The sequence below is a fragment of the Aquila chrysaetos genome, chromosome 23 (assembly GCF_900496995.4).
Source record: "Aquila chrysaetos chrysaetos chromosome 23, bAquChr1.4, whole genome shotgun sequence".
Lineage (NCBI taxonomy): Eukaryota > Metazoa > Chordata > Aves > Accipitriformes > Accipitridae > Aquila > Aquila chrysaetos.
In genome coordinates, this window is record NC_044026.1 from 301372 (window position 1) to 323133 (window position 21762).

At 37.6% G+C, this 21762-nt stretch overlaps 1 protein-coding gene across 6 annotated transcripts in view; it reads left to right on the forward strand.

Moving 5' to 3' along the window:
* MYO16 (myosin XVI) overlaps positions 1 to 21762 on the forward strand; it is a 393567-nt gene that overhangs the window by 229659 nt on the left and 142146 nt on the right. For all 6 annotated transcript variants that reach the window (XR_003921201.2, XM_029999071.2, XM_029999067.2 and 3 more), the window contains exon 16: positions 6115 to 6262. Coding sequence is in view for 5 of the 6 variants with exons in the window: in XM_029999071.2 (XP_029854931.1) it covers positions 6115 to 6262 (148 nt within the window). In the remaining variant the exon portion in view is untranslated. The remainder of the gene's footprint in view (positions 1 to 6114; positions 6263 to 21762) is intronic.

Here is a 21762-nt window from a genome sequence, read left to right on the forward strand (position 1 = left end):
TTTCCATTTATGAGCTATTGCGGGAGGATTATAAAGAAAGTGATATAAACATTAGAATGGACTACATAGCATCTGAATTGGGCTTGTAAAAATAAAGTTCAATCCCTAAAACTAACATCTTATAAATCCTTTCTATATATTTAATTTGAGTATACCACAATTATATTGCGCACACTCCTTCTCTTTTTGTTGCACACACAGAACACAAATGCAAACAGATGAAAAGGATCCTAATTTTGAAAAGTCAAGCATATGAACATTAGGAAATGCCAGAACTGAAGTTGCCTGAGATACTCTTGAGTTGCCTTGTGCATACAAATTTAATGCTGCTGTTTTTCAACCCCTCCCCAGCTTCATTCAGTGCAGAGAGAATGGACTGTATTTCTTCAGTGATCTGCTACTAAACAGTTTGTTTTCCCTTCATTGATTCATGTGTGGCTTGTGCCATTTTATTCTGCTCTAAAAACAAAATGCTAGTTTTTCTGTGAATTTTCTATGTTGTTCATCAACATTTTTCACTGTATGAGCATTTCAGAAACATAAATGAGTTCATTGTCACAGTACTTCAGACCTAAGGTTGTGTCATTCAGTTCCTCAGATGAGGAACGGAAGCCTCAAGGCCATGTGTTCCCACAATTTTCAGGTGCCTGGCTTGAGATTGCAAGGACTTAAGTTTTCTAGCTGCTTTACTCAGACTTGCCAGTTTAATTCACAACCCTTGTCTGTGAATTATATAAATGTGGAATCAGTTAACCAGGCTGTCATGTCAGTTTTCTGTTACACTAATGCTGTGTTTTTATCACTTTCAAGCCATAGGCATTAAATGAGAAAATCTAGGGATAGTCAAGTCTATTAACAAATATAAACAAAGTACCTGCCCTACTGTTCCCCAAATATTTAGGAATTGAATCAATTACTCTTACCAAATCTAAGGTAGCCAAAAGTTCCATAATTCACAATCAAGAGAGAAGCTCCAGTACAGCACGAAAAAAGTGGGGTTTGTATTTTTGTAAGTTGCAGTTGTTGATGCTGTTTGATTTGCATTGTAGATGTTGCCTTTCCTAGGCCACTGCTAAGCATCACTTCTGAGTGAAATTGTCCCAGGTTTACACCACCATAAATGAGAAAATAATCAGGCATGTTGTCTTTGGCTGGTTTAAATCCCACCCAGGGATTCCCTGTATCTATTTGCAAGGTCATTTGCAGCAGTATTTACTGCCTTGCACTGTTTAAACATGAATGAAAAATGTAAATATGCAGAGCACCTGATTTCTGCTGAGACATGACTTCATAACTCATTGAGACAAACTGGGCTAAATATGTCTGGTTTGCAAACAAAAATCCAAGTGACACTAGACTGCCTCTATCAAAGGGTTTAGGTTGTTTAAACTCCTTAACAGACGGATCTTAAGGGTGGAGTCCCAGAACAATTTATTATGGAAGGGGCATGCAAAATACCTGTGTAAATTTTTACTACAGAGGGCAAGCTCAAGGTAGCATTCTTTGCATTTTGAGTGGACATCGGTGAAGTTTGTGATGGCTTTTTGTTCATGCTGAAGTTCTTTTATGCCTAGACCCTGGAAATGCTCTGACTTTTGTCACCTAAGGTTTATTCTTACAGCAGAAAGTCCAATATACCTAAATAACAGGAACGCTCACCATAATTTTCATCTACAGGCTTGATTTGGTCTTTCTCATAAACTGGATCTTTGCCATGAAGTTTTGAAAACAAGGATGGAGCTCTTGCTTGTGGTTCTACTCAAAGCCAGTACAGATACCTGTAGAGGTTTTATGTATCTTCTCTGACTTGTTTCTGATGAGATGTGCTGCTATGTTGGGTTCAAATGGGAGTTTTTCTGTGACAAGTGGCTTTGTGGTCAGGGATCTTCCATTGCTTTAGTCCAGTGAAACAAGTGGAGAAGGTATAACCCAGATTAAGTCATTGTTCTTTGTGACTGGATAAGATAAAGCAGTGGGAACTAGTAAAACATCTCACATCAGAACAAATACAGAATAAACTACAGGTCAGTGATTTCATTAAGTTTCTAAAATAAATTCATATCTAACAGAACTCAAAGACTGATCTTCTGCCAAAAAATCATAATCATTCATAGGTGATGATTCATACTCACTGCATAGTAGTAAAAGACTGAATATTTATTTATTTACAGAAGTAAAATTACTGCATTTTATTTTTATTTGGAAAAGGGGAGAGAGTAAATGGTCTTTCAGGTAAGTTGACATTATTCCTAAGATGAAGGGTAAGGCTTCTGTCAAGTTTCCTCAAATTACTAAAAGAGAAGCTTAGGAAGAGAAAATCAAGCCTGACAAACTTACTCTCCAGATTTTCCTGCCTTGCTTTTCAAGCCTTGCTTTTCTCAGTCTTCACTTGTTGAAAAGCAAGGCCTGATTTATTTTTTTTTTTAAGTTGCACTGAAATGGAAGGATCTAATTTGATTTGTAAAAGGAAGCAGAATGCATGTTCACCCGTGTGTTACAAACATTTTTTATCAATTAAAAAGGTTCAGACATGAAGTTCCTTTTTTGGTACAAGAAAGACTGCAGCCAGCTAAGCTCTCTGATGTTTTTGTACTGTGTTTCAGCTCTGAACTTTCAAGTGTTATTTTGTCTTCAGCAATAGCTGTGTTTAGGACAGCATGGTTTTTGAGAAAGAACAATGTAGTTTCAAAGAATGCATAGCTGGAAGAAAGATTTCACTGGCCACACTTTACGGAGTCCACTTGCTGACTTTGTAGCTGCTCCGTAGATGGAGTGATCTATTAAAGGAAGTACAAATTTCCTTGTACCTGAAAGCACAGTTAACATTGCACAAAAATGGCAGACTTTGCTCTGGAACTCTATTATTTTTCCCTTTTATTTCACACATCGGTTAACGAACATACCATTTCACTTTGTAGAAAAGCGTATTGCCCTAGTAGTTTTCTTCCTGTAGGTCCATTAAGATGGTGCTCTGTTTGATTCTTGCTGATCAGAAGCTCGACTTTTCTTAACAGCTCTTCCCATTGCTGGAGATGCTAACTGAGATGAACTGTATTTAGCCTTATTAAAGTGGGTGACTTGAAGTACCTGAAAAGGGCTGAATTAATTTGTGTCATCTAAATAAGTGGTGTTGCCTGTTGTTGAAGTTAAATGTATTAATTAATCAGATAGATGACCTCCAGTAACATTTTTCTTGCTTTTATTAATCAATGAATGTTAAAAACACGTAAGTGATAGTTATGAAAGCCTTAGTGAAGATCATTGCACACAAAAAAGTGATTAAAGATTAGTAATGGCCTCTTTTCAAATTAATTGATGGTAGGGTTAGTTTTACCGAGAAGTTACAAGCACAATAGAAGATGGAAATCATCCTTCAGGTTCATCTATTCTATTTTACCCTGTAGGAATGGCAGCCAGGTAATGATTGATTCTGATGAAAGTGTGTGTCTGGGCCAGTCCTGCCACGATAGCTTAAGATTGGATTGCTTCAATTTGTAGTGTGCTGCAAAGTTACTGGAGCCAGAAACATATCCTGCTACCAGCTTAATGACTTCCCAAGTGTGCCTTTTTACTTCCAGCACAGTTCTTTTTTCCATAGCGTAGCAACAGAGGGCTAGATGGCTGAGACACAATTTCTCATAGTATAGGTTCCATAATAGCTGGAGTTCACTTCTACTTTTTTGTAGGATGAACAAATGGGCTAGATCATGTCTCCTTGGTTTGGTAAGTCAGCCATGCAACTCTTCTCTGTCAGTCCTGCTGTCTCTTCTGGAGCTAGAATCCCAGGCATGGTTTTGGTTGCCAGCACATGTGTCAGGCCATGCCTGTTCTGTTAAATAAAAGAAAGGGTGGAAGATGCCCCTGGGTTGTGTACCACTGACCTTCCGTACTGCTTAACTGGGATGTGTCTGGGATGGTTTGGCCTGTGCAGAGTAGCACTTGCTGAGACCATGCATAGTTACACTTAGTTCAGGGACAGCATTTAACTGCTGAGACCTTTCTCAAAACGGTATGTTCAAGATTCACTGATTTTGTTTCCCTCCACTGTACACTGTCTTTCAACCACGTTCTCACAGGCTGCATTCCCACATACACACAGCTTTAAGTAACTTCAAGTTTGCTGTGTTTAATTTAACAATATAGACAGGAATTTAGAGCTCTCCAAAAGATAGGAAGATAATTAGGTGAAAATTAAAATATAATTACCAAATACAGATGGTATAGCAATAACCAAGCTAGCTCTGAATGAGCTACTGTGGATATTAGCAGCTGTATGGTGGCAGGAGCATGACATTCTGACTTCTAGCCTAGCCATTAGGCTAATGCAACTACTGTGCTTCTGATACACACTCTCACATGCAAGATCTAATCTGCATAACTTTGCTCAGTATTGCATTGGGCCATATCTTTGAGTCCAAAACTGGTTCTGAAAATGCTGTTTCAACTATCCCCATCTTCAGAAGTCTTTAATCTCCCACTATGCCTTCAAACTTCAGGTCTCTCAGACATCTGAAGTTGTGTTTCTGCATATGCCTAGAAATGCAACAGTTTTGACTGCACCAAATAACTCAGTGCTATTTTATGCCTAATCCCAGCTTGCTTCAAAAAAGTAAAACCAAAAAAAATTCTAAAAAACCGTGATTGTCTCAAAAATGGTATGTGTTTAGAGAACATACTTACTGTGCTACAGGATGCATGTACCAGTATTTTCTATCACTGAATGTTCAAGAACTACTTCTAGTTCATAAAGGAAGGAGTCTAAGATGAGTTGGTTGTCATCCAGACAATGGGAAGCTATGGTTTAATATCCTCTGCTTACAGGGTTTCAAAAATACAGCTCGCCTATTGCTGAGAAGCGCACCTTATCCTGTAAACTCAACAGTCTTTTCCAGGGTAAGGATGCTCTCTAAGACCCTGTGAAAGCTCTGCCATATTGCAGAGATTGAAAAGCATAAAGCTGCAAGAGAATGTACTGCATCCTAGCCATGGGGGTGCTCAGTTGTGTGTGAAGGGACATGCTTCTGGTCTTTGCACCATGGCTAGTATCTGAGCAATGATGAGATAAAGTATACAAACAGTGGGGTAAGTGGGAACTGGAATCAGCTCACAGGGAGGGCCCTGACCTCTAGCTACTGTTAGGCATTCCCTTGTTCCCTTTAGCCTGCTGCATCTGGAACTGCATGGTGGTGTACACTCAGCGGAGGGCTGAAGAGTAGCCTGCCCAACAGGGTGAATCTCCCTCTGTCTCTTCACATATACCTCTAAAATGCCTGTAATCTGGTGAGGCAGGTGAATGGACCTGAGAGTCTAGTATTTCCTTTGCTTCTGTGCTCTGCCTCTTTCAGAACCTTAGTGGTCCTGAGGTTACGTATAATCCTATAATCAGCATTTCTGTAGGCAAATCGTGGTCAGGTTCATCCTCCTTCACCTTCTTCCCAGATGTGCTGATTCACATGGCTTCTTGTTTGGCCAGCTCATCGTAGCCCTTCTGAGTTGCCCGTGTTTCTCCAGGCACAGGTTAGTGAGCTTGTTGATGACTGGTTTTGCAGAGGATTTGTCTGTAGCCATCTGGAAGTTAGGTGGTTCATCTAAACCATTATTCTGAGTGTTCTTGATTACCAGCAGAGAAAGAGGAAATGGTTCCAAGGGTTTTTTTTTCCAAGATGTCTTGAATCTGTCTTGCATCTTTCTCTTTCCATTGAGAAGAAGCTTAGAATAGATGCCAGTGCTCAGATGGCTACACTTCGGTGAGATGACTGATAGCTTGTCTCTTAGAAAGCCTTGCCAAATACAACAGCTGGTTCCTCAAATAAGTGAAACAGAGTACAAATCAACATAATTATCTTTAAAATTGAGTAATTTTAAAGATACTGTAAGACAGTAAGTAAGTACGGTAAGACATTTGTTCCACTAATTTTAATGGAATTAGGGCTTTATATGTGATTTATATAGAAAACCATGGTAGAATGTATAGTAGTATTTTTGATATGCTCACCTTAGACCATTTTATAAGAAATGTTGTGTATTCTTCACTGTTGCAGTGGTGAATGGTTTAAAATACATGTTTAGAGCAATCAGTATAATGATGAATTTATTTGTTTGTTTCTCAATCAGCTAGGATTTATACATACATGTTGGAGAAGTCTCGTGTCATTATGCAGCCTCTCAACCAGAGAAATTTTCGTGTTTTTTACTTGATGATGGATGGGCTGTCTGCTGAAGAAAAATACACCCTGTACCTCAGTAATTTGTCTGCACACAGGTAGGAAAACAACTTTATATTTAGTATTAATTTTTCTCTTATTTTAGTGCCTCTTTGCTCTTGAGGTCCTTCCTCCAATAGTTAACATTCCTAACTTTTCAATGAGCTCCAAAATTATTTATTATTGAGTACCTGTTCATGAGGATTTAATTCTGGAGTACATGTACACTCTCTTAACAAGATTAGAGTATTATATCCATTAGGATTATTGCCTTAAAGGAGAAAAGGAAGGAAACTCCTTAGTTATTTTTCTGTTTTCTGTGGACTAGAGTAGGGCTGTTCTGGGGTTTCCCCCCCCCCCCCCCCCATGAAATGTTTTGTCTTCAGGAAAGCTGTTCTATTAAAATTAGACTTTTATTATGGAATATGTTGATTTTGATGAAATGTCACTATATGCAACTGATACTTCCATTTTCATTTTGAATTTACTTTTGTCCTAGTTTCAGCTGGGATAGAGTTAACTGTCTTCCTAGTAGCTGGTACGGTGGTGCTATGTTTTGAGTTCAGTATGCGAAGAATGTTGATAACACTGATGTTTTCAGTTGCTGCTAGTAGTGTTTAGACTAATGTCAAGGATTTTTCAGCTTCTCATGCCCAGCCAGTGAGAAAGCTGGAGGGGCACAAGAAGTTGGCACAGGACACAGCCAGGGCACCTGACCCAAACAGGCCAACAGGGTATTCCATACCATATGACGTCCCATCTGGTATAGGAACTGGGAAGTGGGGGCGGGGAATCGCCGCTCGGGGACTAGCTGGGTGCCGGTCGGCGGGTGGTGAGCAATTGCACTGCGCATCATTTGTACATTCCAATCCTTTCATTATTGCTGTTGTCATTTTATTAGTGTTATCATTATCATTATTCGTTTCTTCTTTTCTGTTCTATTAAACTGTTCTTATCTCAACCCGTGGGTTTTGCTTCTTTTTCCCGATTTTCTCCCCCATCCCACTGGGTGGGGGGGGAGTGAGTGAGCGGCTGCGTGGTGCTTAGTTGCTGGCTGGGGTTAAACCACAACAACTTTACTTCATATTATTAAGAAAAACAGAAACAAAGTTTTGACTGCTTTGAAACCAAGGATAGGATTCAACACCCAACACCTAAAATTAGGTCTTCGTGTGTGTCTCCACACGAGCTGGTTGACTTGGCTCTCATTTGCCGTCAGATGAGACTGAATCCTTACTCAGCTCTATATAGTTACATGTAGATGTGTGCTTTGCGGTGAACTGAACCACGTTTGTGGCTTCATAAACTGTGCTGACTACATCCCCTTTAATAGTAACACCTTAAATATAAAGAGCTGTATATAGACACCTAAATGTAGTGTGTCTAAGGCTGAATACACTCCAAATGTTTAATATAAGTCGAAGTTTTTGGTTTTACAGGAAATTTTGGGACTATGTCTAAATTTATTAATTCACATTCTTTTGGAATGAAAATGTATTCCTGATTTAGATCATTTGCCTTTCTTTCTTCAGTCTTTCCTAACAAGTATCACTGAAATGAGAGACGCCTACTTGGCATTAATAATCTTCTCTTAAATTGGCTAAGTTTATGATGAGTAAAGTGAGTAAGTGTAAAAAGACCAATAGTCATTAAAATTATGTAAAATGAGTGTTTTGAGTTTTTAATATCTAAGCCTTTTTCCCATGGATTTTTCTCTCAACTTTTCTATCTTCCACTCTGGCTAGTACTTGAATAAAATAGTAGTTCTAGATTTGGGGCCTGTAAATAGATACCACATTAATTTTTGCAGAAAAAACTTCACTTGGTTCTGATACACAAGTTTTTCTTATACACAAGTTTTCAGACTACCATTGTTTGGTAATGTTTTAAGCTGTTAGTACTTCTGGTATTAGACAGAATAGTGTAATGCAGTAGCTCTGAAGAAACCTGAGGCTAAGTTGCTTTACTAAAATTGACCCACTTCAAAGGGGGGGAGGGGAAGAGTTAAATTCTGTATTTTAAATCCTTTGAAGGCTTTGAAGACTAAAAGGATTCTGAGCTCCCAATCATTAACGTATTCCTCTTCTAGCAAAAGTTGTTTGGAGTCACTCAGTTTATTCAGACAATGAAACAGTTTGCAGTCACTTTGCAAGAAGCTCCAACAGGAAAGAACTTAGCAAAAACATGAATAATTAGATTCATATGAACAAAGCTTTATCTGATAAGATATCTGATAAGCATCCAAAAAGAACAAAATAGTATTTCTAAATAGATGCCTGAACACTGCAGTGCCAAAGCTTTAGAAGTATGCAGTGCCAAAGCTTTAGAAGTAATTTATAGCTGACCATTTGCATAAAGCTGCTTTTATCAATAAAGCTTTGCTTTGGCTACATAGAGTAGATTGTATCTTGTGTTATTGAGAGAGAGTTTGGGCCAAATATTTCTTACCTTAAACTCCTGAGTGTAGTAGTTCAGTGGGCTAGATCTTTCTTGGTTGATAGAGGTAAACTAAGGGTGAATTTCTACTGCATCAAACTCATACATGAATCAGGAAGGCAGGTTTTGGCCTCTTATAAATTCATGATTTCTGGCTTAGTCAGATTTTGATGACATCATATCATTCTGGTAACATCAATAAATGAATTTGTCATGTTTTCTTTAAGTAAGTGTAATCTTGACCCTAACAGTAAAATTAATTAGGTAACAGCTCTTTTGAAACTATAGGTGTTTTATGCCCAACTGTTTTTTTGATGATTTTTCTTTGCGTTGTTTAATATTGCACCTTTATGTAGAAGATTGAACAATCTTAGTAAATAATGGCTGTTAAGATCACAAGATACCCCTATTTTTTCATTGTTTGCTTAAGCCATTGCTATATGAGAAATGAGACATAGCATTGTTTTTTCATTCTCATTTTAGATAAAAGTACCTTAAAGAGTCAAAATATTATTGTCAGTAGTGGTTATTTTTAGACTTGATGCTGTAAAAGGTGAGAGGAAGTTCATGTATTAAACAGTATATAATCCTGGGTTAAGAGTTAATGTAAATAACTAAAAGGGGAAATCCCTCCCCTTTGGAGTCACTGAGAGTTTCAGTAAGGCTGGGGTTTCGCCCCAATATGTAGGGGGAGTTGTTAGGTTGTAATTCTGTGGGTTTTAATGCCGTCCTCAGAGGGAGCTTGAGCTCAGAAACATAAATGTATGTTCTTGCAAACATTATGATTGCTAGGGCATCGTATGAAGACAAATAGCTGGCTACTTTCTATTGAACCTATATACAGCTAGGATCTTAAAGTAGCAAGCCATCTAAATCTATGTAGGGAGGGATCTGAGTGAATACGTCTCCCACCCTATCTGCATGTGGATCGTGATGGATAGAGACAGAAGCAATTCCTGAAAGGTAAGATCATTTTTCAAGATTGAGCAGGGGAAGCATGTCAGAAATGGAGAGAGAGTCTTGAAAGGGCAAGTTGAGGCTTTTTGATTGACAACAACTACTCCCATGTGTTCATTACATTCAGAAGCTGATTTGTATCAGCAGATACTTGACCAAAATTTCCAAGATTTCTATTAACTTGGTGTGTTTCAAAAGAACTGCAGAACTTTATCTTGATGATGATGTGTATTGCAGAGAGATTAGAGATTTGAAGTTTTATTCTTAATTTGCTCTTGATTTTTTTTTTTTTTCCTGCTGTGTGCAGATAGAGTTCATTAATGTAAGCATTGCTTTTCTGGCATGTGAATTTTAGCCTCATAATAAGAGTATGTACTAGCTTTTCTAGCACATTAAGTTTAGCCTCATAGTTACAGTAGGTGGTACCTTAGTGATGAATCTTGCAACCAAAGTGAAAAAGAGGGCAAAGAAGAGAGGTGACAATGGTGATAGATCAGCTTGTAAACAGTCTTCAACTCTGGTGAAAAAAGGGGACAAAAAGAGAGATCAGAAAGACAACAAAGAAAAAATGTGAGAAAAATCTTACAGAAAAAAGTGGAAAGACCTACTTTTATTATTTTGGACCAATTGCTTCATGTTAGCATTGATATTCCAAAGCTGTAGTGTATATATAACAATAGAAGAACGTCTTTGTGTAGTACGTCTATCTAAGATACTCAAACATACTGTCATTAAAAATCATGTCATTACATTTGTATATGTATATTAGAAATACAGCTTAAGGCTACTTAACTCTAGAAAATAGTTTCAGAAATGATGGTGGGTTTGGCAGCTGTTCAACTTGATGTCACCATTTTCAGTTTAAACAAGATTGCTAGTTCTCCTAATTGATTGTACAGTTATGGCTCTTGGTAGTATAGGCAAACTGATACAATGCTCTCAGTATTGCAAGGTGATTCTGACAGACGTTTTTTAGTCCTCCCTTGTAATGTCACCCAGCATTTGTAGGTTGAAATATACTGCTTGTAAATAAGCTGTATGTGTAAAACTAAACAACTTCAAGCTGGGGAAAGTGTTAATATACGCATTTATGCAGAAGCTGGACTGTGGTCAGGGAGTGCATTTTGTGTTGCATTGTCAGACTGCTGTTCCCAGATGTGTAAAACTTTCCTTCCTCCCACAGAACAATGACATGCACTGCAGTGTGTGCTCTCTGCCTGTGCTGTTTCTCCCACTCCTTAAAAAGCAGTGAAACTCCACCGCAACGATAGCTGTAGATCAGTTCACAGAACTGATGTATCATCTTTCACAGTTTTTCAGTGCAGGTGCCCTCTTCACTGTCAATAACACAACTTGCCATTAATTTCATGTATAAAGTTGTAATTTTAGTGAAGTTATTGAATTTCTCATTGAAGTCTGAACTGATCAGAACCTCTTTGCTTGATCGCTGAGGAAATCATTCCCCACTCTAAATTATAAGGTTGGTCTTCAAAAAGGGCTTAAAAATTACGGTATGGTTAAGTGAATGGTATAGAAAAGATTCCAGTAGACAATCTTCAGAGGCATTAAGTGCAAAGCCTTATGTCTGATTTTCTGTGTGTTTCCAGTCATCATCTTTTCTAACAAGCACTAATACATTGTGTGGAAAATGGTGATAATTCTAGCATCATCCATATTGATACCTACTCTTCCTTTCCCTCATGCAGAAGAGCTCAAGATGAGAATTTTCAAGACTTTGAGTGGCCAGTTAACACAACTTTCCCCAATTCAGCATACTTATGGGCAGCCTCTTTGTTTTCTAACTGCTGTGGGTATAAAGCCAGGAAGACATTGCATGTTTCCATGCCCTCTGTCTTTCTTTCCTTTCCTTTTATCTTTGGATACTATTTTTCTTTCCAATCATTAGATTATTTTCTCACTTAAAATGCAACAGAAGGAAATATCAGTCTTGAAAAGAACTTAACAGTTTTCCATACCTGTGCCATTTGTCTACAAACGTAGCTGCGGCAGTCTGATGATACAAGGTAAATTCATAGAGAAAAGTTGTTTTTATAATTAGTCCCACATAACTGGAAAATTGACATTTCAGGGATGTTCCAGTCCTCTGATGTTCCATGCTCTTTCCTTGTATTCAAGCCTGATAAATCACTTCTTTCCTCGTAGATGTTCACTTTGATTTAAACTTTCAGCACCCCCATAAAGCCCAGCTGTGTCCATAAAAATTGACAGAGGTGGTTACACAGTACCGTTCTGATCCCTTTGCTTCACAAATTGGCTGTTGTTGATCTCTGTGTCTGATGACTAGAGGAAAATCCAAACAAGTGTTAGACTTGTCTTACAAAATTGGTTGGATCTGAATACTGTGAATGAAATAACTAGATCTGGAAGCGTTACATCAGATTCTCCCATGGGTGGTAGTCCTGTTGGAATAATAGTTTCTATGTGAGGTGCCAAATTACATCACTTTATCAAACTGCCGTTAGACTTCGTGTGCTGAAACTCGGCATTTGTACCAGAATTCTCAGTCTTGCCCCAATGAAGTCTAGTGTTGAGGCTCCATGATCTTCACTGTTGAGGATCAACTTTGTTTTAAAATCCTGCTGACAGACTAAAGCTCCAGGCAATCAGGAAAGTGGCATTCAATGCATTTAAATTCAGGAGGAAGGTTGACATCAGACTTAGAGGTTCCTCAGCTGTGTTTCACTTTTCCATTGTGGGAGGTGTGGGCACAGGAGGAGAGAAAAGCTGTGATAGGAGATGTTAGGCTTACCGTCCCTGCAGCTGAATGGCCATGAGGGTCAAGTCCTTCTAATTCTTCTTGGCTGAAACCCTTCTTAATTATTCTGTGCAAATAGGGAAATCATACTGGGTGAGACTTCCGAACTTCGAAATCCTTCTCAAATGCTAGCGACGGTTTTGCTGGGGCTCCTTTGAGTTGTGAGTTTCCAGTACCATTTCCAGAATTCAGGCAATTCCGTGTAATGGCCAGAGAGAAGCCGGAGCAGGTGCTGCCCCGCATGGGCAGGGGGGACGGGAGGGAGGCAGGACCCTCACCCTCCTGGCACATCCCCTGCAGCACCCTCCAGGGCTGGGAACGGCCATGGGAATGGGGACACGCCAAGGCCAGGCTGGAATGTTGGCCTGTGTTGGGGGGTCTGTGGCCAGACACAGGCATGGCTGACCCCAGCTCGGGCCAGCACCAAGGCTCAGTGCCTGAGCTCAGGGCCTCTCCTGAACCAAGGGGGTCCCAACAAGGCTTTTTGCACACCCCAGGCAGCAAAACCCTTGAGAGGGGCAGAGGGCATTCAAGGCACCCGCAGAAACGTGAAAGATCCTTCATCAATTTTTAATGAGAGTTAGGGAAAATCTAATTTTTTCCCACATTATCAATGAACAGCTAAATCTTCAAAGTTCTCCATTAATTGCTCTCCTTTGCATATGTATATTTTCTTCAATGTGTGTATTTTCTTTAGCATATTGCCTGTAAACTTGTAGTTAATTAACACTTTCAAGATACGGCAGCTCTTGTGGCAACTATTAAGCTAGTGATTTGTTGTTTGTCTGTCACCACTAAGATTTTTCTGCCATGGATCTTTTGGCATTTAAGTCCTTAGTAAAGATGTGAGTGAAGAAGAGGAAAAACCTGTATCAGTCTCCCACTTCTTTTTCCTTTCCCAACCTGTTTTTTAGCTTGCATTAAATCATGCAGATAACTTATCACTTGTTTCTACTTTCTTTATGTTCATTTTCCTGTACTTAGCATTGACCACCCTACCAAGACACTAACTAAGACCTTCAAAAATTAGAAGCACCTTTGATATTTTACAGAGGATAAGGAATTTTAAAGACTGGATGACTATGTTTGGGTGATTCTCAAAGGCAGTGTCTGAAATTTATCATCTTGCTATTATCTTACTTCAACATATTTCTTTTGTAATGAATGCTGAGTAGAAAGTTAATTTTCAAATTATTTACTGGAATTATTCTAGAAAAAACTTTATTTTGCCAAAAACAACCCTGGTGGACTCTGAGAAAAAGTTATTTGTCGTTGGGTATCCAAGCTAAATTCAATTTTGTATCTAATACAATTGATTTTTTTTTTTTCCCCCTGCTTGTACACATTTTGCATAACAGCTGAGGGGTTTAGAGATGAAGCTTAGATTATTGTGAAATAAGATTTTATGGTACATTTTCTGGAGTCAGAATTTTAAAAAATATTTCTTAGAAGTTCAAAGGCAATGTGTTTTTTTTACTTTCTTATATCTCATGTGTCTCAAAGTAATACACCTTGAATTTGTGTGTGCACGCACATATATAGACATACCAAATGTATTTACACTCAACTTTTTTTCCATTTCTCTGCTTCTTCCATGTTCTCTCTTCTCTTCCAAACGTCTCTTAAATTGGAAACAAACATTCAAGTTCTGGTTGAACAAGTAAATCTGTATTTTTTTGGTACTGTGCAAATTTTCCTGTCCTAACTTGATTACATGCAGCACATTCCTTTTCTCCAAAAAGCTTGCATTTTAAATATACTAACACAAGACAATGGGATGCATGTAGTGCAAGCTGTGTGTATTAGCATGCCTAGACAGCAATGGACCATTGGGGTGTAAAGACTTTTCAAGCATGCTCGACAGACTTTCTAAACAGTGGGGTAATGTGAAGATGCAGTTATGCAGTTTCAAACACAGATTTCAAAAATGGAGGGGGTTAACTCTCAGTTAATTTTGCTGGAAATTATTTTAGTACAAAAAGTGAAAATAGTTTGGTTTGGTGGTTTGGGTTTTTTTTTTAAAGTACATGGTAGCAAATAACATTAAAATCATACACTTCCATCAGTTTACATCCTCCTGATATGATTTACTTGTATTTCAGCTGTCTAGTGAAAAGCTTTAACTGTAAATGCTTGTTTCTTAGCTGTCCTCATACAATACTACTGTGAAAATCTGATTCACAACCAGTAGTACTATTGTAAGGACAAGATCTGTAGATGCCGAATGAAATGAGGCAATTTCATTTACTTAGATTCCAGTGAGGTCTGACAGCTAAACTACACCAGCTAGTTATTAGGAAGGTAATGGAGAGAGGAGAAGCGATACATTTGTCTGAGATTCTGGAGCAGGTTTAAACTTGCTTCAGTGAGTTTTTTATTTATGTAACCTGGAATAATTTCAATATCAAAAGAATTGTCTAAATTTTCTCTGTTGTCTTTTGCTTTTGCTTTGTTTTGTTTACTTTTGCTGCATGCCATTTATTCTTTTTCTGTTTACCCTGTATTTACTGATGTCTGAATTTTTCCAGTGTTTTTTTTTTTTTGAGGTTGAACATTCTTTACTGCATGTATAACATATGCATATTCCAGCAAAATGCGCTTTCACATTGTTCTCTTTAATGTGTTTTTCCCTGCCCTCCTAAGTTCAGCCTCCACTTCCCTTTTATTTCAACTGGTAACTGTCTTCACCCCAGCATTCTTACTTTCTTTAATTTTCCTTTGTTTTCCTCATTCATGCAGGCTTTCTGAGTAAATAGGGTTCATGAGATTATTCAACTTGTTTTATTCTTTTTCGTCCCCAGAAATGAACAGGAATTGAACCAAAAGGAACATTTTTTTTTTTCCTCCTTAGCTCTCTTGTCCTATTTTTTTGTTGAAATTTGGGTTCCATTAATCTCTTGGAGAATGATCTTCAACCATCAGTGTTGTTTACACTTCAAAGAGGGAGGAGTTGAGAGGCAACACCAGTAAATGGCTGATGCGTGTGATTTGTTATGCTGGATAGTAATCATGACTAACTCAGTTTTGTTGAGCTTGGACACCAGAAAATATATGTTGTATTAAGATACATCTTCATGTTTTAAAGTGATATTGATAAACCAGAACTAATTTTATCTAATTCTAATGTAACATTTTACAATACATGTTTTCAGATGTTTCAGAGATTGAAAAATACAACAGGGCATAACTAAGTTTGGGGTTTTTTGCATCCAATGTTGATTTTTTGAATTGTTACTCTGTGGTCTAATTCGTCTCATTTTTCTTACTCATGTACTTCACTTCTGTTCAGCTAAGTTTTTAGGCTTAGTCTGTTGTATTTTAGGCTTAGTCTCTCATGTTTTAATGAAAATTAGATGGAACCCTAAGCAGCCTATTAGCGTACAGAAGCTAATAAATTTTTTAGTATTTTTTAACTGGGCAGGTATGACGACTGGACCATGCAGACTAAAAAACTTCCTCCCTAAGATCATCACTGTGCACCTTAATATTCAGGAAATAACTAACAATAGTGTTAGTGTTAAAGTTAATATTATACAGTGTCTTTCTGAAAATTGACTGCATTTCCTGTGTCTTAAAACCCCTCTTTCTGTGAGATGTTTGTGGATAGTGTCCTACAAGATACATTACTAGGAGGTTAGCATTTCAATTACAGAAGATATAATCAGGATCACAGCTTAGGTTTTCAAAACAAAACTGAAATATTCATGTGTGTCATCTGCTTTATTTTGCAAATTAAGTGGTTATTTTTCTATTTGCAGATACCTACACCTCATGCATAAGGTATACCTCTATGTTATTAACTTTATTTCACAATATTTGTTTTGAGTATCTGGCTGTGCAGTTGTTCTGAGTGGTTCATCCTTGATTCAGGGTTCGTTACATACACACCTGCACACTTGCCTTCTAATTACACATCAAGATATCCCAAACAGTATTTTTCTACTTGAAAGCAGAGGTATCTTAGCTTTGGATTTTGATGTTTAATTTATTTATTCCAGTTTTGACATTAGCTGCTTTCGACATCACTGTTTTATTCCCAAAGGATCCTTTAAGAAAATATAGCTCCAATTATGTTTAATAATCATTGATTTACATGAAATCCAGGAATAATTTTTTATTTAACAAAGTAAAGGTGGTAAAGTAAGTCTGACACTTAGCTCAGTGTCTTTGGTCCCAAGTGGACATGTTATTTGTCTGGCTTTCAGAATAAATGCTGTAGAAATTCTGCTTTGTTCAAGAGTGTAAATCTGAAACTTATATTCCTCTGGGTATTTTCTTTCATTTAATGTTAACAATCCCCTCTTCATTGTATTATTCTTCATACATATTGATTGAATAGTGGCAGAGGATGTACAGCACTCCACTGGCAGACTCTCAGAGGTAAAGAAATCATTCATTACAATTACCTCACTTCTCAACAACTGTTCTTCTCTCCGTCATAATTCTAACAAGCCGAAGGTATAGAACTGACTATGTGTAAATGAACAAATTAGATGTTTTTTCAGGAGTAAATTGTATGTTTAGAGTGGTACAGTAGAGCCAAGGCACTCCTCCTTGTATTTCTGTATTGTCCTAAAGGAACTCAGATATCTGGTGATCTTTGGTGTTTTACATTCTCTTGGTGCCACTGAGCAGTTCAGAACAGAAAAAATCACATCAGACCATATAAAACCACTTCCACTTTTGCCTTTTTATAGCCCTAGTGAGTTTACTTCTGCATGTTTAGTTTTAATCCACAAACTTGCATTTACTTCCTTTGACTTGGCATGATACCATTTGCTATTTCTTTGATTGAGAGAGGCTTTGTCTTTCTTGTCTCCTTTGGGGTGAGCATGATACGGAAACACATGCAGAAAATAAGAGGAGAATAATTTCTCTGTGGCATGAAAGATAAAGAGGAGGAGGCAGGAAAAAATGAAATCTGTTTAATCCAAGAGAAAGAAACAAACTTAGTAATAAAGAGCACTGGGATCTATAGGGTCTACTGAAAACAGAACATATATCTGTCTTAGTTTTAACTGAAAACTAAACATACTATAAACATTGTTTGGAATAATTTGCTTGAAATTGAGAAAGAAAATGCAAAAATAATTATAATCTGAACCAGATGACTTTCCAGTTTGTTGTGAATTCTGTTGATGAGTATCTTATACCTTAAAGTTTCTTGGCCAAGTTCAACCTTTTGTTAGAAAAAAGAAATCTCCAGAGATCTGTGGAAGTTATATATATATTGAGGTTAAATTCGGTCCTCTGTTGAAGAGATTAAGTGCTGACTGTTTAGGCAGCCCACCAGTATTTCATGTCAGACTGAAAATGGATGCAGTTCCAAGGGATGAAATTGCCGTAGAAACCCTGGCTTATAAGTAGATGTGATTACTCACTTACAAAAATGGTAGAGGAGTTCATTTGGCTTTTAGTTTAAGTACAAAATATGTCTCTGCACTTTACTAGGATGCTAATCATCTCATATGTGGGGGGAGATTCAGTGGATTCAGCTCCTGAAACCACTTAGCTATTACATTACATAAATCTAGAGTGATAATATAGTTCTGCAATTTATATTTCAAAAGTCACTCTTAGAATCATCCTGATACAATTACTGTAGATGAATTTCCAGTCAGGAATGGGTCATTTAAGAAATTGCTATTGGCATACGGAAGCCCCAGTCATTGAACCCAGCTCATCTCAACTTAATGTTAGATCTGAGATGATAACTCTCACCGTTGTTTGAACTTACTGTCTTCACTGAGCTCCCTGAGCTAGCTTGATTTTTTCACTGCACTGGAGTAACTTGATAGTTACTGTAGCCAGCTCTCTCTGGAAAGTCAGGCAAGGTCAACCCAAAGTGTAGCATAGTTTTCTTCCCATAGTTCTTTCATTAATCATATCTCAAAATGACCTCTACACAGGTTAAAGAGTGATTGTGTCAGATTAGTGCCATTCACAGTTTTCTTTGATTCCTGCTGGATTTGCACATGGATTTTTTGTAGTTAAAATATAAAATTATTTTATGCAATATAATGCAGGACAGAATGGTGCAGGAACATCTTGTACTGAATCACCCATCACCCAGATGATCTTTGGAACTTGTTTATTCTATGTATCGGTCTTGTCTATCTCCAATTAGTTTATGACACATCTCTTGGCACCACGGCACAAAGTGTTACTGCTGCAGCTTAGTACAGTACAAATAAATCATATGAAGCTTGATGTACTTAGTGGTTGATATCAAAAGTAAACAAAAATAGTTACAAGTATAGTTTCAATAGTTTCAAGTCACCTTTGATTGGCAGCCAACAGATGTAAAATACTTTGGGGATGCTTAATGATTTTCACAGATACATTAGCCTATCTAACAAGGGAGAGCTGTATTTTGATCAGATCTGTGCAAACAGCACTCTGGATCAGACAAGGAGACACGTGGGGAGAGCTGAATGGGAGTAGTTCAGAGTATTTCAAGGAAGAAACATGTATGAGGTTTGGTGTTTCCTGACACGCCATTTTGGACTTGATGATTTTAAAGGTCTTTCCCAACCTAAATGATTCTATGATTTTGGTCTGTGACCTGTCTGTGCTAGTAAGGCCTCTGCTTACCTGATCTGAAGTTTCAACATTTCTTGAATAGTAGTAATCTGGGTGAGAAAAATTGTTAGAACAAATCCAGTTTGCACAAAGAACTATGCAAATCAAGAAAGTCCTCTGAAATAAAAAACTTAGTAGAAATTTTCTGCTGACTAAAATGATGGAAAAGGGCACCAAAGCAATGTAGAAATACCATTTGACAAACAAACTGCATTCTTAACCATAATTACAGAGAAGTGTAATTTATGGCTTATGACAAAAGCTGGCACCTTCTAATTTCTGCTTCAACCTCTATGAAATTTTAACATAACCGAATCATTAAATGGGTAGAAATCAGTTTACCAAGCTGGTGTTGCAGCTTAGTATTAAACTTACACAGTAATTGCAGTGTTTATTTTGACGCTGGTACACTGATGCCAGTTTTCATGACGTGTTTTGTTCACTCAAGATGAGGATTATGAAGACTAAGAACAGTGCTAATCACTTGTAAAAAAAAAAATCTGTGGCCTTTCACAGTAAAAATGGATAATGAAAATGATACTATTAAATAGGAAAATAATTTATTTAGTAGAATAATTCATTGGAAAACAATTGGAGACTGTCTTATGTCATTAAAATTTTCCAGTAATGAATACTGGACCCTCTTTGATACGTTCTTCTGTTGAAATCATTGTTTGCTTGGGCTTTATTTCCTATCACTTTCCTGTCCCAAATCCAGATGGGTTAAAACTGCTACTGCTAGAGAGTGTACATTTTTATCCTAATATTTCTGAGTATTTCTTTGGGTTTGCTTCTGTATAAGTTATGTCTTTGGTTTCAGGTGCAGCTATAGAAATCAGATTCACTGTTAGAGATGCATCTGTACTTTCTTGTACCTGCAGTCCTTTCCTCATTTCCATCATGCTCTCAGGATTGCTTTCCCACTATATTTTCATCTCCATTACGTATATTTGCCATATTTCCAGACCTAATCCCCTGTTTAAACAGGACTCCTCAATCAGGTAGCAATTAAGAGAAATGGAGCAGCATCTAATAAAATATGTACTATGATGAACTTAACTTCAGTGAGTATGTTACGGAGTTAGGTTGGTCCTTAAGTCGAAACTGGAACAGATGGGAACATCTTAACAAATTCAATGGTTCTGTAGTTTACTCTGGAGCCTGTTTTTTAAACATGCAATTATAATCCTCTCCAATCTCTTCCCATTCCACCTTGCCATATATCTTAGGGGAAAAAAAAGGGCTACTCTGAGGTATATTTTACTCTGCTATAATTTTTTTTCTGTCCTTTTAAAATTTAATTTAGTTTAATTTTATATTATTTTATTATTTCATTTTATTTAGAAAACAATTTATTTGGATACAAATCTAGCTTGCCTACAGAACTAAATTGCACAAACTGCAAATCCCGATGCGTAAACACAGTGTGGATTTTGGCAGTAAGACTCAACAGGGATTCTCTTTGTCCTATTTGGATGCACAAACCACGGAAGTACCGAAGTAAATCTGCATATTCTCTTGATTTAGGAAGGCCAGTTCCTTTAATACAGTGTAAATTCAGTGTAACTTCAGCACATAAGTAACCTGCTTAGATGCAGCCCTTGAATTGAGTTTTCAATGTGCAACCTGTAAAGTTTACTACAGGTTTGCTGAGCATACAGCTTATGGATCTTTAGTAGTTTCTGCCTTAGGAGAGGCAATGGAAGACACCATGGGAGATTTAATGTCGGAAGTAGTTCATTTGTGAGCTTTTATCCGGCATGATTTTAGTGGCAGGGCTGAGAAGATGCGAGAAGCACGCACACATACGTATCTATCCTATTCCTGTTTTGGCAGTCCTGGAACGCACCTGGGACAGGGGGAGGCAAGGCAGGTCTTGCTGAGCTTGGGAGAGCAGCAGTGAATTCTCTGTAACTGAGCCCTGTCTTCAGCATTGTGTAGCTTGCTGGCTGTGCAAAAAGCAGGACCCTCTCCTTACGTTAAGGGGATGGCCACTAATGATTGTGGCTGGTTGATTGCTAAATAGATAACATACATAAATACATATGTATTTACTCCATTTAAAGTAGAAAGAAGAATATTCTTGCTTTGTAGAACAAGTGGGTAAAGTTAGGTACCACACCAACTCATATTCTTGTATTGTGTGAGACTTTCTTAGCCCGTAGTATGTAAATAATTGTTATTCATTAATTAATTATATTAATCCTCCATAAAATTGTCTCATTCTTGTGTAAATACTGTATATTTCCCAGTATTTCAAAAGTCACTAGAGTGACTAGTGTCTTAAGGGGCCTTAACTTTTTTTGGCAAAGTTAAAGGGCTTTAAAGGGATCTTACTCTTCAGAATTACTTGTTTAGTATACATACCTGAATAGACATGGCCATGCCTGCATATAGGGGAAGAAGAGGGCTTCTTGTAAATCAGCTGATCTGAAACTGATCCATGAACTACAGTCAGTGTTTATATGAAACAACTTGAAGTACATTATCAACATTTTAACTGGATACTGCTGAAAGTTACAAGCAGGTACCCAGAGCACTTTTAAAATTTTAGATCTGATACTGTGGCTCTTAACCCAGTAAGCTTTATTTAATGAATCAGCATTTAAAAAGTAGCAAATGCTGGTGGAGAAGTGCCTTGAGGCTCATAAACTTAATGACATCTACCTGGCAAGTACTGCCAAAGTAAGTCTGAATACAGGAATACAAAATTACTCTTGGTTGTAGGAGCAAAGTTCAAACACAATTTCTGAAGCATTTCAGGACGTGGGTTGGACCAGTTTGCACTTGCATGCAGACTGACTTACT